The sequence below is a fragment of the Gymnoscopelus microlampas genome (assembly GCF_963454915.1).
Source record: "Gymnoscopelus microlampas genome assembly, chromosome: 18".
Taxonomy (NCBI): domain Eukaryota; kingdom Metazoa; phylum Chordata; class Actinopteri; order Myctophiformes; family Myctophidae; genus Gymnoscopelus; species Gymnoscopelus microlampas.
The window spans coordinates 30768168-30783059 of NC_139955.1; the positions used below are offsets into that span (position 1 = coordinate 30768168).

Below are 14892 nucleotides of genomic sequence, written 5' to 3' on the forward strand. Positions count from 1 at the left end.
TTTACTGAATTCATTAATTGTTTTACTGGCTTCACCAGTTTTATATTATATAAGTTATAGCCATTTGGGTAAATAGCCTCTGTCCACACTCAGTCCTTTCACATGGACAATTGTATTTTAACTGAATATGTTTTTGTCAAGTTCAGGTCCAGTAGATAACACACATCCGATCTGTTAACCGGTGCAGGAAGTGATTTTTAAAAACATAGTTTTTGTGCACACTGTTAAACTATATAGTTTGTCTAATATAGGTCTTTATACTTCATACAGTTTTCTATAGTGTTGAATTCTTGATGTAATTGCTGTTAACATCCACCACATTAGGTGTCTATTTCCCACAGAATCAGCTGTAAATGAAAGTTGTAAAAGGTGCAATTATACAGCACCTTTCTCCAATGCGCTTTCATTGCATTCACGCATACATTCACACGCCAGCGATGGCAGAGGAAAAAATGCAAAGCACCACCCTGCTCATTAAGAGCAGTTAAGTGTCTTGCTCAAGGACACGATGACATGTAAGCAGCAACTTCACCAGCAATTTCCAATGCACTTCAACGACAACGTATTTCTCAATTAACTGGTCAACTGCGCCAGAAACGTTTATCTGCACACCCAACATCATCATCACCATGCCAGCACCTCCCCACTGCGGTATACCTGGAAGGCCAACTGGAACTAATGAAGTAGGATAAATCAGGCACGCCACAGCACTTTTTAGAGGGGGAAAAGGCATGCATGTGTATCGGTGGTTACAGTAGTTATATGCTCTATTATTGGGCCTTAGGAGGGCCGTACAACATGGGTACCTGGGGGATTGTCTTGGCCCTGTGTTCCTCACTTTACCTAACACTCTTTTCTTTCTCTGTGCCCAATTTGTGCTGATGGGCCACCACTAAGTGACACCTCAGTTCCACGGCGCAAGAGACCAAATTGATTCATTGCTGCAAAAAATGGCAAGAATCTGTCAAACAAGCGAAAGAGGGGGGGGGGGGGGGGCAAGTAGGAGAGACCAACTGAGTGTGTAAGAGAGAGAGAGAGAGAGAGAGGAGGGGGTAGTCTACAAATTATGATATGAATAATATTCTGAATTATGTTGGATCGCCTCTTCTGCAATTGAGCTGCCTTCAGCAAAAATAAAAAGGGAAAAAAACAACAATGGCTGCTGGGAGGCATTAAATATTTATAGTCCGTCGTCTGTAGGCTATACGGCGTGGGCCAAGCGCTTTTGCTTTTTATTGAACTAATATATATTCTCTGCACATGCTCTAGGAAGTTGAACAGCGCAGCTCGTTTTACACCTACAAGCAGAGAGAGAGAGAGAGAGAGAGAGAGAGAGAGAGAGAGAGAGAGAGAGAGAGAGAGAGAGAGAGAGAGAGAGAGAGAGAGAGAGAGGGGGGGTGTCATGGAGAGGTGGGACAGGACTCACAGGAGTGAAAGAAATGGAAAGTTGCTTTTATAGCTGACCAATAAATATGTAGTTGGAAGTGCTGTAAAAAGAAGAGAGAGAAAGACAGGTGCTGGAAAGGAGGATTGCATGACAATCTGCTGCACAAAGAGAGGAAGACAGAGACAGTAAACTAGAGTTGCCTTTCCTTTCACTTCACCATTTCCTTTTTTTATCATTATAGACATGACAGCTGATGTTGACGTTCTACTCTTCCTCTCTGCGCATAAACGTCTACTCGATTCTGTGTGAACTGGTGTCTTTTGTCTGAACGAATCAGGGATTACTTGTAGAAACTGTAGATGTTGCAACCAGGAAGCTGACTTTGAGAATGTTATTTTTTCGTTTTTTTTTTTCTTCTTCAATACAGTATATCAATCTGTTTGTTTATTTATTTATTTTGAGGAGGGGAGTGTTGTAGACTTGAATGAAATGGTGTCTAAGAAGAACCATTAATCAATTGCAGCTTAAACTGATTCGACACCTTACCCAACACAGAAAATGTATCCTAATGTCTAGTCGTAATTGCCAGCAAGAATAAGTATTATTTCTCTATAGTCAACTCACAACCAGATCAACTTGTGGCCACACTAATGTGTGTAACATAATGCAACAAATTAATGAAGTTAAAATACATTTGGCTTTTTTTCCCCTCAGTAAATCCCACATGTTAATTTATCTGTTTGTAACTCTGAGAGAGTACAAATGTACCCTTACATCTGTACAATCGCAGAGTTAAATTAACTATGCACTGTTTGGGACTAGGCCATTTCATTCAGTTTGCATCCTACCTTTCTAAAACAAGCCCACAATTAACAGAGGAAATAAAACAAAAAGCTCTGACCTTAATCCTATTTGGGAAGACAATAATCCCAGAAACATCAGAACATTTAAGAACAGAGATCAGAGGGGATCTTAGAGTTTCAAATGGAGTTTCTTGTCATATTATGATCAACCGGAGACAATTTAATTAATTTTCCTCATGAAGACCTAAAGAATGGGATAGATGGTGTAACTGACTCTCAAACATTTTACATTTTTCTCTTTGCTTCCAACTGAAATAATCAGATTCAAAATGTAAACAGATGCCAAGGCACCTTGGTTACTTGGCAACATATGCCATTGCTACGGTATTCAGACAAAGGTCACCACTTAACATGGAAACGAGTAGATCCCCAACACCGGAATGAAAAAAGAATACTTGACAGAAACTATCAAGTGGAACCTGAACAATCCCCCCTCCCGACCACGCACGCACGCACGCACGCACGCACGCACGCACGCACGCACGCACGCACGCACGCACGCACGCACGCACGCACGCACGCACGCACGCACGCACGCACGCACGCACGCACACACACACACACACACACACACACACACACACACACACACACACACACACACACACACACACACACACATGCATGAGCACGCACGGATGCACACATGAATGCACGCACGAATGCACACACACACGCACGCACACACACACACACACACACACACACACACACACACACACACACACACACACACACACACACACACACACACACACACGCAGTGGTGGAAAAAGTACTCACATTCTTTACTCAAGTAAAATTACCAATACTGCAATATAAAAATACTCTGATACAAGTAAAAGTCCAGAATTCAAAATTTACTTGAGTAAAAGTTCAAAAGTATTGGCATCAAAATGTACTTAAAGTATCAAAAGTAAAAGTACTAAATATTTGAAAATAGCCGATCTACAAGCTCACAACGCGTCGCGATGCGACGCGTTGTGAGCTTGTAGATCGGCTACTTTCAAATAGCCTATGGGTATAAAATAAGGCTAAAGTGGTTAACGTATGTTTCATAATATAATAATTTTTATCTGAAAAGTAACTAGTAACTAAAGTGTTCAAATAATTGTAGTGGAGTAAAAGTACAATATTTGCCTCTGAGATGTAGTGGAGTAGAAGTAAAAGTATTGGAAATTGGAAATACTCAAGTAAAGTACAAATACCTCAAAATTGTACTTAAGTACAGTACTTGAGTAAATGCACTTAATTACTTTCCACCACTGCGACACACACACACACACACACACACACACACACACACACACACACACACACACACACACACACACACACACACACACACACACACACACACACACACACACACACACACCTCTCCAGCAGAGCAACAGCCAGCTCACAACAATAGATAAATAACAAAAGTGGGGTGTTTCACGCTGAATTCAAACATCCACAGAAAAAAAAAAAAATCTTCTTTTCCTTTTATTTACAAAGTGGAGGCCCACTCATTATTCTTTCTCACATATGAAACGGCGTTTTCTCCGCCAAAGCCTGGCTAGTATAAGTTTAGGGCTTCGTGAGTCGGGTGTAAACAACGCGAGGCTGATCAGCGGGGAGAGAACAGCGTTGCTGTCACATTTTAATTGGGGCGCAGAGATGAAGAATGGTGGTTTTCTTGCGCCAACGTATTCTCCCATCCATCACCGCCTTTTACAACACAGTGTCAAGTGAACTTTAGGAAAAAACTTCATTTTCCTCCTACTGAGTAAGATACAGTACCACGGAAAAGGGGGTGAGAGGGGAGAAAATATTATACATATATCTATCTCTCTCTTTCTCTCTCCCTCTCTGCCTCCTCCACCTTTTCTCCTCCACACATTTCATTCTTCTCTTTCTGTCTTTCTTTCTTTCTTTCTTTCTCAAAATCACTCATTCTTCCTCTCCCTCTCTCTGCCTGAGGGCACTCAGGTTTTATTATGAGAAGAAATGTATTCAAACTCAAATGTAGAACAGGATGAAAGAATGGAATGAATGCACAGAAGCCTTGGTCAGAATTCACCTGAGGCTGTGTGTGTGTGTGTGTGTGTGTGTGTGTGTGTGTGTGTGTGTGTGTGTGTGTGTGTGTGTGTGTGTGTGTGTGTGTGTGTGTGTGTGTGTGTGTGTGTGTGTGTGTGTGTGTGTGTGTGTGTGTGTGTGTGTGTGTGTGTGTGTGTGAGAGAATAGAACACCAGTACAGTATATGCATGGTTACTCCAAATGTAGGCCTATGTATAATCATTAGAGTTATTGTGCCTGAGAAAGGATGTATGTATATTTATTCCAAATTATTATAATATGGCTGTGTGTGTGTGTGTGTGTGTGTGTGTGTGTGTGTGTGTGTGTGTGTGTGTGTGTGTGTGTGTGTGTGTGTGTGTGTGTGTGTGTGTGTGTGTGTGTGTGTGTGTGTGTGTGTGTGTGTGTGTGTGTGTGTGTGCGTGCGTGCGTGTGTGAATTGTATATGCGTGTGTGATTGTGCCTGGTTACCCCAAATGTATTCATACGTATATTCATAGGAGTTGTTATGCGTGAGAATGGATGTATGCCTATTTATCCCAAATGATTATTATTATGGCTGCGTGTGTGTGTGTGTGTGTGTGTGTGTGTGTGTGTGTGTGTGTCTAGGTCCATAGAAAATGACAAATTGGTGCTTGTGTATAGAGGAACACCTGTATGAACCCCCTTCCCTTCTTGTCGACCACCACAAACACCACCATGAATATAAAAGTACAGATAGATCATAAGCACCCTACTTCCTTGTTCACAGCCACGCACTTATTGCTATGGATACCATATAAACAACGCATCCTCATACACACAGCACACAGTTAATTCCTAGGCAACAAGGAATTCAGTGTGTGTGTGTGTGTGTGTGTGTGTGTGTGTGTGTGTGTGTGTGTGTGTGTGTGTGTGTGTGTGTGTGTGTGTGTGTGTGTGTGTGTGTGTGTGTGTGTGTGTGTGTGTGTGTGTGTGTGTGTGTGTGTGTGCGTGCGTGCGTGCGTGCGTGCGTGCGTGCGTGCGTGCGTGCGTGCGTGCGTGCGCGCGTGCTGCCAGCATCCACCCAACTAGGCAAGGCCAGTTCTGTTTAGGACAGACCAGAGCGATCTGACAGACAGACAGACAGCCTGCCAGTCAGTCAACTGATCATCAAGCTAGCTAGCCAGCCAGCCAGGGTGACTAGAGTAGGTCTTGACTGATCTAGAGGACATGACACGCTAGGAGGCTCGATGACTGGAGCAGGAGACACAAATCAATAGCAGGTCTAAAGCAGTGACACACGGACACACAGACGAGGTGACGAGAGCTTTATTCCACTGGATTATCTCAGAGGTACTGGTGACTGGCAGGCGTGCGTGTGCGTGTGCGTGTCTGTGTGCGTGTGCGTGTGCGCGCGCGCGCGCGTGTGTGTGTGTGTGTGTGTGTGTGTGTGTGGACACGAGTGTGTGTGTGGTAATGGTGTGTATGTGATTTTAATGTACAAGCCAGAGTGCAGTGATGCTTGAACATCGCACTCTGAGAGACTATAGATAGATAGATAGATAGATAGATAGATAGATAGATAGATCTACTGTGTAAGATTAGTGTAGATGGGACACGGCAACAAACACGTGCACATGTACTGTAAGCTCACACAAAAAGTAAGCATAAAACACAACCCTTTCAAAAGCATAAAACACAAACCCTTCAAATAAGCCTGCACACACACGCACGCACGCACGCACGCACGCACGCACGCACGCACGCACGCACGCACGCACGCCTCAGTCAGCTAGTAAACCAGTCAACTCAGTGTGCAGTGTAAGCGTTCCATTCTCCGGGGCCCAGAGAGTGAATCTAATGAGTTGGTCTGCTCTGCCAATCAGGCCCGAAGCCAACGTCTAGAAGAGGGCTTAGATATCGGTATATTGAATTGTAAACAACGACCTGAACTATCGATCAACGCCATATCAATGTGCCTCGCCAATGTGCCGTTTCCATGCTCTGGAAAACACACCTTACAAGTGTAAAACAATACACTACGCTTTGGCTTTCCGGCTTTACACCTAATCAAGACCAAATATTTGCGACCACATGATACAGACATGTACGACGGAGCATAAATTAAGCGTTAGAACATTGCAGAGAAAAATGACAGCTATAATTGGAAGGGATGGAACATTTAGTTAGGGAACATGTAGAAACTTTAGCTCAATGATGAAATTGCATTAATGAAATGAAATAAAATGTATCTTGGAACACATAACATTACCATGATTCTTTGCTAGAAGGTGACATTACCCCCACAAACGCGAATGTCTGAGTACACAAAAAAAAATGCATTTAAATAAAATTCAACTTAATGTAAAATACATTTTTACAGAATACAGTTTCCTTTAAAAAATACATTATGAGGCTCTTTGAATCAGTGCTCTGAGCTTACGCACAACATAAACCATGCATTATTTTTTTTCTCAAACAACAAAACATGGATAATATACCCCACATGCATTACCTCTGTTTTGCTTTGAATAGAGGACCGCCCAGGCTTATTATAAAGCTGTACACTGGCTGAAAGCAGGCAACACAGATAAGCATAAATTTACAGTACAGAGACAGATTGAATCCTCTGGCCTTTTCTCACGCGGCACTGAAGGGAGTGGGGGCCCAAGTCTGTTAGCAGACAAATATCTCCTGGTCCAACATTAATCTGCATAAAGTGCCATCGTGCAGAGGTGAGTCATGTGTAATATGCGCTGAGCATCCTATAATAGAGGAAAAGAGCAGTGCCTCCTGATCAGAACGCTCGGTTGCTGGCACCAACACTGCTGCTGAGGCTGTGCTGGAATGTGTGCGTGTGTGTGTGTGTGTGTGTGTGTGTGTGTGTGTGTGTGTGTGTGTGTGTGTGTGTGTGTGTGTGTGTGTGTGTGTGTGTGTGTGTGTGTGTGTGTGTGTGTGTGTGTGTGTGTGTGTGTGTGTGTGTGTGTGTGTGTGTGTGTGTGCGCGTGCGTGTGATTGTGTGTTTCTGCTGAACAGACTGGATGAGAATCCTCTCGTCTCTCTGACGCTGTACATCTGGCCTTCCCTCTCTTCCATCTCTCCTACCTCTCTCTCCCCCCCCCCCCTCCCCCAACTACAACATCCTTCTCTCGCATCGCTCCTTTCTCTTTCCCAGGGCGCCGTGGGCATACAATGTCAAATTCAGGACACCCATGGTCGAACTGCAACGGCGCCTGCGCACGCTCTGCGTTGTTAGGCACATGCCATAAGGATGAATGGCCACGCCACCGTCCTGTGGGCTTCAACAACGTATTTGTGCCGGTTTAAACTCTCTCCTCTTTCCTATTGTTCATTGAACACTGAGTTCTCTCCTTTATTTATTGAGCTTATTCATTTTAGTTCTATTTCTTTCTTTTCTGCCCCCTCGTCCCCTTTTCTGCTGTCCTCTGTTGTCCTTTCTTTTGTTGCTTCCTCTCTTCATTTTCCACACATCTAATCTTTTATTCCGCTCCATTCCTCTACCCTCCTCTGCTGCTGAACTGACATTTTAGACCTGAGATTGGGCGTGGGGCAATATGAACATTTCATGTCACGATTATCCTGTCCAAAACAATTGTGTTTCACAATATTATCCCTATAATCATCAAAATGTGCTTAATACTCTTAAAATGGCACCAAAACATACTGGAATCACTTTACCTCACATTTTGTCAAGAAACAAATATTTGTACTTCATCATAGAACACGTCTTTTTTTTCCCATGAACATCCTTATTAAAACAAACACGGACACATTCAGACTCTTGCCAATACCCAGCAGGTAATGACAATGAGAGAAATACATCTGTTTATAAAATTGTTTTTTTCAATCGTGAGGTTATTCATGAATATCCCATACCTGAGACATCACAGTTAATAAATAAATACATAGATATGTATTCATTTATCTATTTATCTATAGAATTTAGTTGGTCAGCATTTAAAGGAGCTTTTATGCAAAACGTGTACATTATGGCCACCAGTATGGTGATGAGAAAATAAGATTAAAGAATCCCTTTGAGAATATTCAGTGTGGAACTTCTCAAAGGAGCCGAGAGATAGAGAGAGAGAGAGAGAGAGAGAGAGAGAGAGAGAGAGAGAGAGAGAGAGAGAGAGAGAGAGAGAGAGAGAGAGAGAGAGAGAGAGAGAGAGAGAGAGAGAGAGAGGGGCAAGAAAGAAACTATGTACAGTAGCTAGCAATCTCTACAGTGCCAGGTGACAACAACGGTCATACAGATGTTCTACACGTACAGTATGCATGTCATGAACACAAATACATTCACACATACATTACTTATTGATATCAGTATCAGCATTTCATCATACTGCTAGTTTTACTGTAGTAGCCAAACTATAAAGTTTTTTTTTTAAATGCAACTATTTCTATTAAACACAAAAGAAGATAATTTCATGAACAAAGCACAATGAAAAAGATCCATGTAGATATAGGTCAATTTAAAATAACTGGATAATTTAATTGAGGTCTGGCATCCATCAACATTGTGTTGGAATCGTTTTCTGATGAAGCTCGCAGTGACTGAAAAAAACCCACACCTCTACAATATTAACCATATTTTATTTATGAGATGTCATGCTGTAGTCTCCTCAAACACGTCTCTGAACTTCTGAAGTTATATTCATCTCTAGCTGTTATTTGAAAAGGAATTCAAAAGAAAAATATATTTTCTCTTACACTGGCATTTTCCAAGCCTGCCACACTAGTGGCTACATTATGCAGCATGGCAGCCAAACAGACAGACAGGTTACAACTGGCTAATATTCCCTATCCTGTGGAGCAGACGGTATCACCTAACACAATAAGCTATGCTGGTAATTGGGGTCTTTTGTCTGCAAATGAATGATGTCTCATTCAGTGGCATTAGTTGCCCACAGTAATCAGCCACAGTGGTATTATATCTGCACTTCCACAGATGGTAGCCAGGCACAGAAGTCACAGTTTGTATGTAAAGGCCTTGAAGCTACAATCCATACGTTTTACGTCCTCTCTTGATGGAGGGAGGTATAATTGCAACTGCAACACCCTGGATTCGAACCCCGGTCTCCCAAGTAGTAGACAAATATCTACCGCTCAATCAAGAGAGAACCTCTACTTGGCCACGGGAGACATTGGACTTATTGGACTTCAGTCAGGGCTACTTGTCAACCAGCAGGTGTCCTATCCAACATCAGGGTCGACATTTCTCAACGGAATAGTAGAGAGACCATCTCCACACACTGCAGATGTGCTAGTTATGGTTGTAGTTGAATTAACATACTTATGACAAGCTTGTATATATTTTCACTATTATTGACATTTTTAGAAAGTTTCTGGGAAATCTTTTTCTCAAATATAAATTGTAATACAGCAATGCATTAAAAAGAAAATGTCCTTTGTAATTTGTACTTTTTAATACTAATGTACTTTTAAAAGCATGTACTTTTTAATACTTGACGTATTTTTAAAAGCAGGTACTCCAGTACTTTAACTCAAGTACAAATTTGACTCAGTAGCTTTCACTTAATCACTTGCATAGTTGAATAGTATTTGACCAGGAGTATCTAGGCTATACTTTTACTAAAGTACTGGGCTTGAGTACATTTCCCACCACTGGAAAACACTGCACATCTTATTAAACGTGGGCCTGTAAAGCCCTTTGAGACTGAGACAGTGATTGAGGGCCATACAGATAAACTTGATTAAACACAAATCTGCATTCCTCCCCCAAAAATGGTTAAGTGTATTAGCCTACTTCAGATACACTGCTCAACCACTGCAGCACTTCTGCAGGATAGATGCCGGGTGGGGGAGACTACAATGGCTTCCACTTTATGCGTTCAAATTAGGGCCATATACTGTACACATTAGTTACAAATGACAAGTCTCAGTGTAAAAAGGGCTTGTTGTGCTGATGAGCATTAGCATTTTAAGGTAACAAGCCAAATGTGTTGGAAGACGGAGAGCCTTTCCAACAGCTCCTGTGCATATTAGAGATTTTTCCAAACATATGGGATGCTTATACCTTTCTGTGTCATACTCTGCTATACTATACGATACAACACTATACTGTACAACACAACCAATGTATCCACTTTATTATGCTATGCTATAGACCCCTTAACAGACGACGTCATACTGGCTGCGTGCAGCCAGTATGCGCGCAACGAAACCCATTATATCAGGTCTCGTTAGGACCCGTCTCACTAGCCAACACACACAAGAGGGGGTTGGGGTGTGCTGAAACCAGTGCACCCCGAAACAGGTTGGGAATTGATTGCGTGAAACAATCACCTGTGCGTCCAGGCTCAATGTTAGTAAACAAATAATTGGTCTATGTATGCCAGCCTATCATCCTATCCCTATATCAGTAGCAACTGTCACTTGGCCTTTTTGGATGCTAGGAATTGCCATGGCCTTATGTTACAACAGCCAAGTGGGTTTAAACTGAGGTTAAGTTACAGACAAATCAAAGTTTCTTTTCTAAAGGGGAATTAAATCTTAGGCTACTTTTGTGCCACTTTTGTGAATTTGCTGCCATCTAAAGGTTCTACCAAATCATCTTAAGGTCTAGGCTTGGGACACAGTGACGGAAGCAACACAGCTGCAGCTAATAAAATCAATCATGTGATTTAGATGCGGCAGTAGGCAAGCATTGATATTACCATTGACTTCTGTCAATTGGCATTTAGCATGACCACATTTGCACATCTAAATCTAACAGACACATTATTAATTCTTTAGTTGCAGTTGTGTTACTTTGTGTAAGCAACATATATAACAAGCTCAGCCCAGCCCTTAATGTGGCGTCTTTAAGATAGCAGCAAACTCACAAAATGAAAATGGGCCTTCTGTTTACTTCCCCTTTAAATTAAAATCTTGAACAAATCATAAAAAACACAATCCAATCTAAAAAATATTTATCTTTCTCACAATTAACAATTTCAGAGGAACAAAACAGACACATCCAGGCCTCTGGGTAAAGGGCTTGATCTGTTTGTCAAGATTTAAACAGTTCTCATTCTCTTTTAAACAGTATCACTTTCTATGAAGCCCATGTCTATAATGCATTAGAAACATACTTATAATGCATTATAGAATGTGCTTATAACACTGTACAATTAAAGTTATAAGCACTCATAAATACTCAATGCTTTCTAAAAAAAAATACCTTATAAAGCATTTTATAACAGCTTATTCGGTCAAGTATGAATGCATTATAATCCGCTTTTAACACTATAATTACAGTTATAAACACACATAAATACTCACATACTTTATAACAGCACTTATAACACATTATAAGCATTTTATAATGACTTGTGAATGTCCAGTATAATGAATGTATAATGAATGTCCAGTTTTTCTTTTGGCCAGGATCGTAGTGTAATATAATTATTATAGTTGTAGTGCATTACAATCCTTTTATAATGCATTAATATCACTATTATGAGGTTGTCTGTCTCTATACATACATTGGGGGCTTGAAGTTCATTGAAAAAAGGCATTAAATCAATGAAAAATGTTACTTTTCATTAAAAATGTTACTATTTACTATGTTACTAATATCATTTCAAAGGAATTTCAAAGGAAACATTTCAAATTTTTGCTTCTGGGGGTCCCTGGAACAAAATATTTTGAGATAAGGGTCTGCGGCCAAATACATATCATTTTGGGGGTCCTTGACATGAAAAAGTTTGCGCACCACTGATATATAGCGACATACGTTTTTCAGAAAACCTATAGGATTTAGAAGGCTTTTGTAGAATCGGCCTCAGGTCTTAATGGGTTAAAACACCCAATGACCCTTTACAGTGACTTGAAATCACAGTATAGTGTTATTATAACAGTGATTATAATGCATTATCAAATGTATTATATGGCATTACAACTATTAGATCTACAAAGCACTATGGTCCTTGCAAAAGTGTCCAGCAATTACGAAGTATTGATACTTTGTATATTGTTGTGTTGTGATTATTGTTGTAAAGCATTATGAATATTTATAAGTGCTTAGCTATAATTATACAGTGTTATAGGAAGATTATAATGCATTATAAGTAAGTTTATAATGCATTATACTATAGACATGGGCTTCATAGAAAGTAAAAAATAAATAAATAATAGATTCTTGCCTCTAATGAAACAATTACATATGGCATTAAGATTAAAAACAAGAAGCTGTCAATTACATTTTTTTTTTCTCCATTGCAATGTCACCAAATGTCCACCGGGGAAAGCAAAACAGAAACTACTGATTTTTTTTTCATACCACTTACAATATCACACGGTAATAATGATAATCTGCATGTTATTCTCTTAATTATATTAATTATTTTGAAAATGTCTCGTCAATACATGAGCTATACTAACAACCACAAACCCATGGGGTAAGAACAAGACGAAGAAGAGGTAAAAAAATTAAATTAAACCAAAAAGGACAAAAGAAAAAGAAAAGTACCTTTCTTGGAAGTAGCTTCATTTTTGTTGCCTTGTGCGTCTAATAAAAAAAAGATCAGAATTAACACAGTAATATTCTAACAACACGTATCCAGACTAAAATGTTGTTTCTCCTCATTAAGGAAAACAACATACTGTATATCAAGGAGTGAAACAAGACAAGGCAAGGCTCGGATAGCTAAGGTATCACACAGCTGCCAACACTCAGTGGGCGTGAGTGTGTGGCAGGGTGGGGGGAGAAGGACTTGGGTAGGGTGGGGTGGGTGGGTGGGCGCTGAACATACTGTAAAGGCAAGAGCAGGTGGGGAGGAGGATGCACGAGTTTGTGGAAGAACAACAGTCTACGGCCATACTGTAGCGGGCAAGAGGAGGAAGGGTGGGAGGCAATGCACTGGATGAGAGGAGGAGGAGGAGGGAGAGGAGGGTTGCAATGCAGATCTCTCAACAGGAGCCAAAACAGGAGCAAAATGCACTAAACGAGATGCAACACACCAGAAAGAGAGAGAAGAGGGGGGAGACAGGGAAGGGAGAGAATGCAAAGACTACATGTCAAACTGGCTTCAAGCCAACTTACACTTCGTCGAGCGGCCATGTTGTACGTCAACAAACGATGTATTTTCCAGTGGAACGTTTTTTTTTTTTTTTTTAAATACATCGTTATTGTCGCATGACACGGTCGTTCAATGAATTATAAATTAGCCTTTCTCTTAATTGTTTTTCCTAATTTGGGCTTTGAGGAAATTACACTTTCTCATATTTCTTTCTTACTTTATTTGTTCGTTCGTTCATTCATTCATTCGTTCGTTCGTTCGTTCATTCATTCATTCATTCATTCATTCATTCATTCATTCATTCATTCATTCATTCATTCATTCATTCATCCATTTGGTCACTGGTTGATAAGTGTTGTATTTCATTCATTGGTTCCAAATGGACTGAAACTGATTGTTGTTGAAACTGATTGTTCTAAAATGGATTTCTTCGCTCTCATTAAAACGGACACAGTTTTACTACTGAAAATGTATCTGCCTTTCCCCTATGGAATGAAAAAGGATTGCCTAAATTCGATTCTCCTGCCTCTTTCTTCACATGGGCAGCATAATTTAAGTCATTAGGAAGAAATGGAGCCTGTCCCCAAATGGAATTAGAAAATATTCTAAAATGGAAATCTAACTCGTTCCAATAGGCTACATAATTTGAGTTGTATATTCCTTTACTCTGCAGAGGGGGTGATTTATAACAAAGAAATGCTGACTTGCCAATATCACAGATTTGGAGTCTGAACAAATAATTGTTAACAGTGAATTTACCTTCTTCCTTTCATGTTGCTAGAGCCAGTAGGTGCCTGATTGTCAAAGTGATCAGATTCATCCAGTAAGATCAAATCCATTACAGAAACAAGGACAGAGGCTTTATTTTCAGCCTAGACGCCACTCATTAGCCAATACCTTTAACATTTTATCCGTTAGCAAAAAAGAGCCTGATCATTCAGATTTCACAACAAATATCCTCCTGAGAATAAATCCATAGATGTAGCAAAAATAGAATGAAATGAAATGTTTTACTGCAAAACAACTGGTTCCCCCACTTCACAACTCATCAATTTATATCTAAACTAGAAAGGGCTCAGTTCGCCGCATGAGCCAAGGAGTCCAGTGGATTCTTTTAGTTTTTGACTGTACAAACTACGATTCAAAATGTGAAGCAGGCTGTTACAGCGCCACCATGAGGCCGATTTAAAAACTTTGGGGTGGAGGTTCTTCCTTGGCCTACTGGGAAGTGCGCGCGTGTTTGATGCTGATCAAGTCCAGCGGTGCCTGAGATTTGCTGTTCATAGACAGACATACAGACAGATAAACAGACGGACAGACGGACAGACAGGGGTGTACACATAATCTCTGGCCTTCGGCTTCAGTCTTCTCTAATTTCTACTGTGAAGAATGGCCACATAATATCCTCCCACTAGATAAAAACAACATTATTTTTTATATTTTGAGGTGCACATGTGTTGATTAATATCCTCCTTTGCCTTGGGGCTGGACTGAATTGAGTAAAAGCGGGCACCTTGCCTTGGCTTTTGCCTGCACTTCTATACTTGACAAGTGCCACTGTGAAGGATGGTGACCGCGC

General features: G+C 40.7%; 1 protein-coding gene across 4 annotated transcripts in view; it reads right to left on the minus strand.

Annotated features, from left to right (window-relative positions):
- The window catches only part of glra1 (glycine receptor, alpha 1), a 119217-nt gene that overhangs the window by 78651 nt on the left and 25674 nt on the right, over positions 1-14892 (minus strand). For 2 of the 4 annotated variants that reach the window (XM_084040999.1, XM_084040998.1), the window contains exon 3: positions 12764-12802. The exons of the other annotated variants lie outside the window; for them this stretch is intronic. In XM_084040999.1, coding sequence (XP_083897125.1) covers positions 12764-12802 — 39 coding nt within the window. The remainder of the gene's footprint in view (positions 1-12763; positions 12803-14892) is intronic. 4 annotated transcript variants of the gene reach the window in all.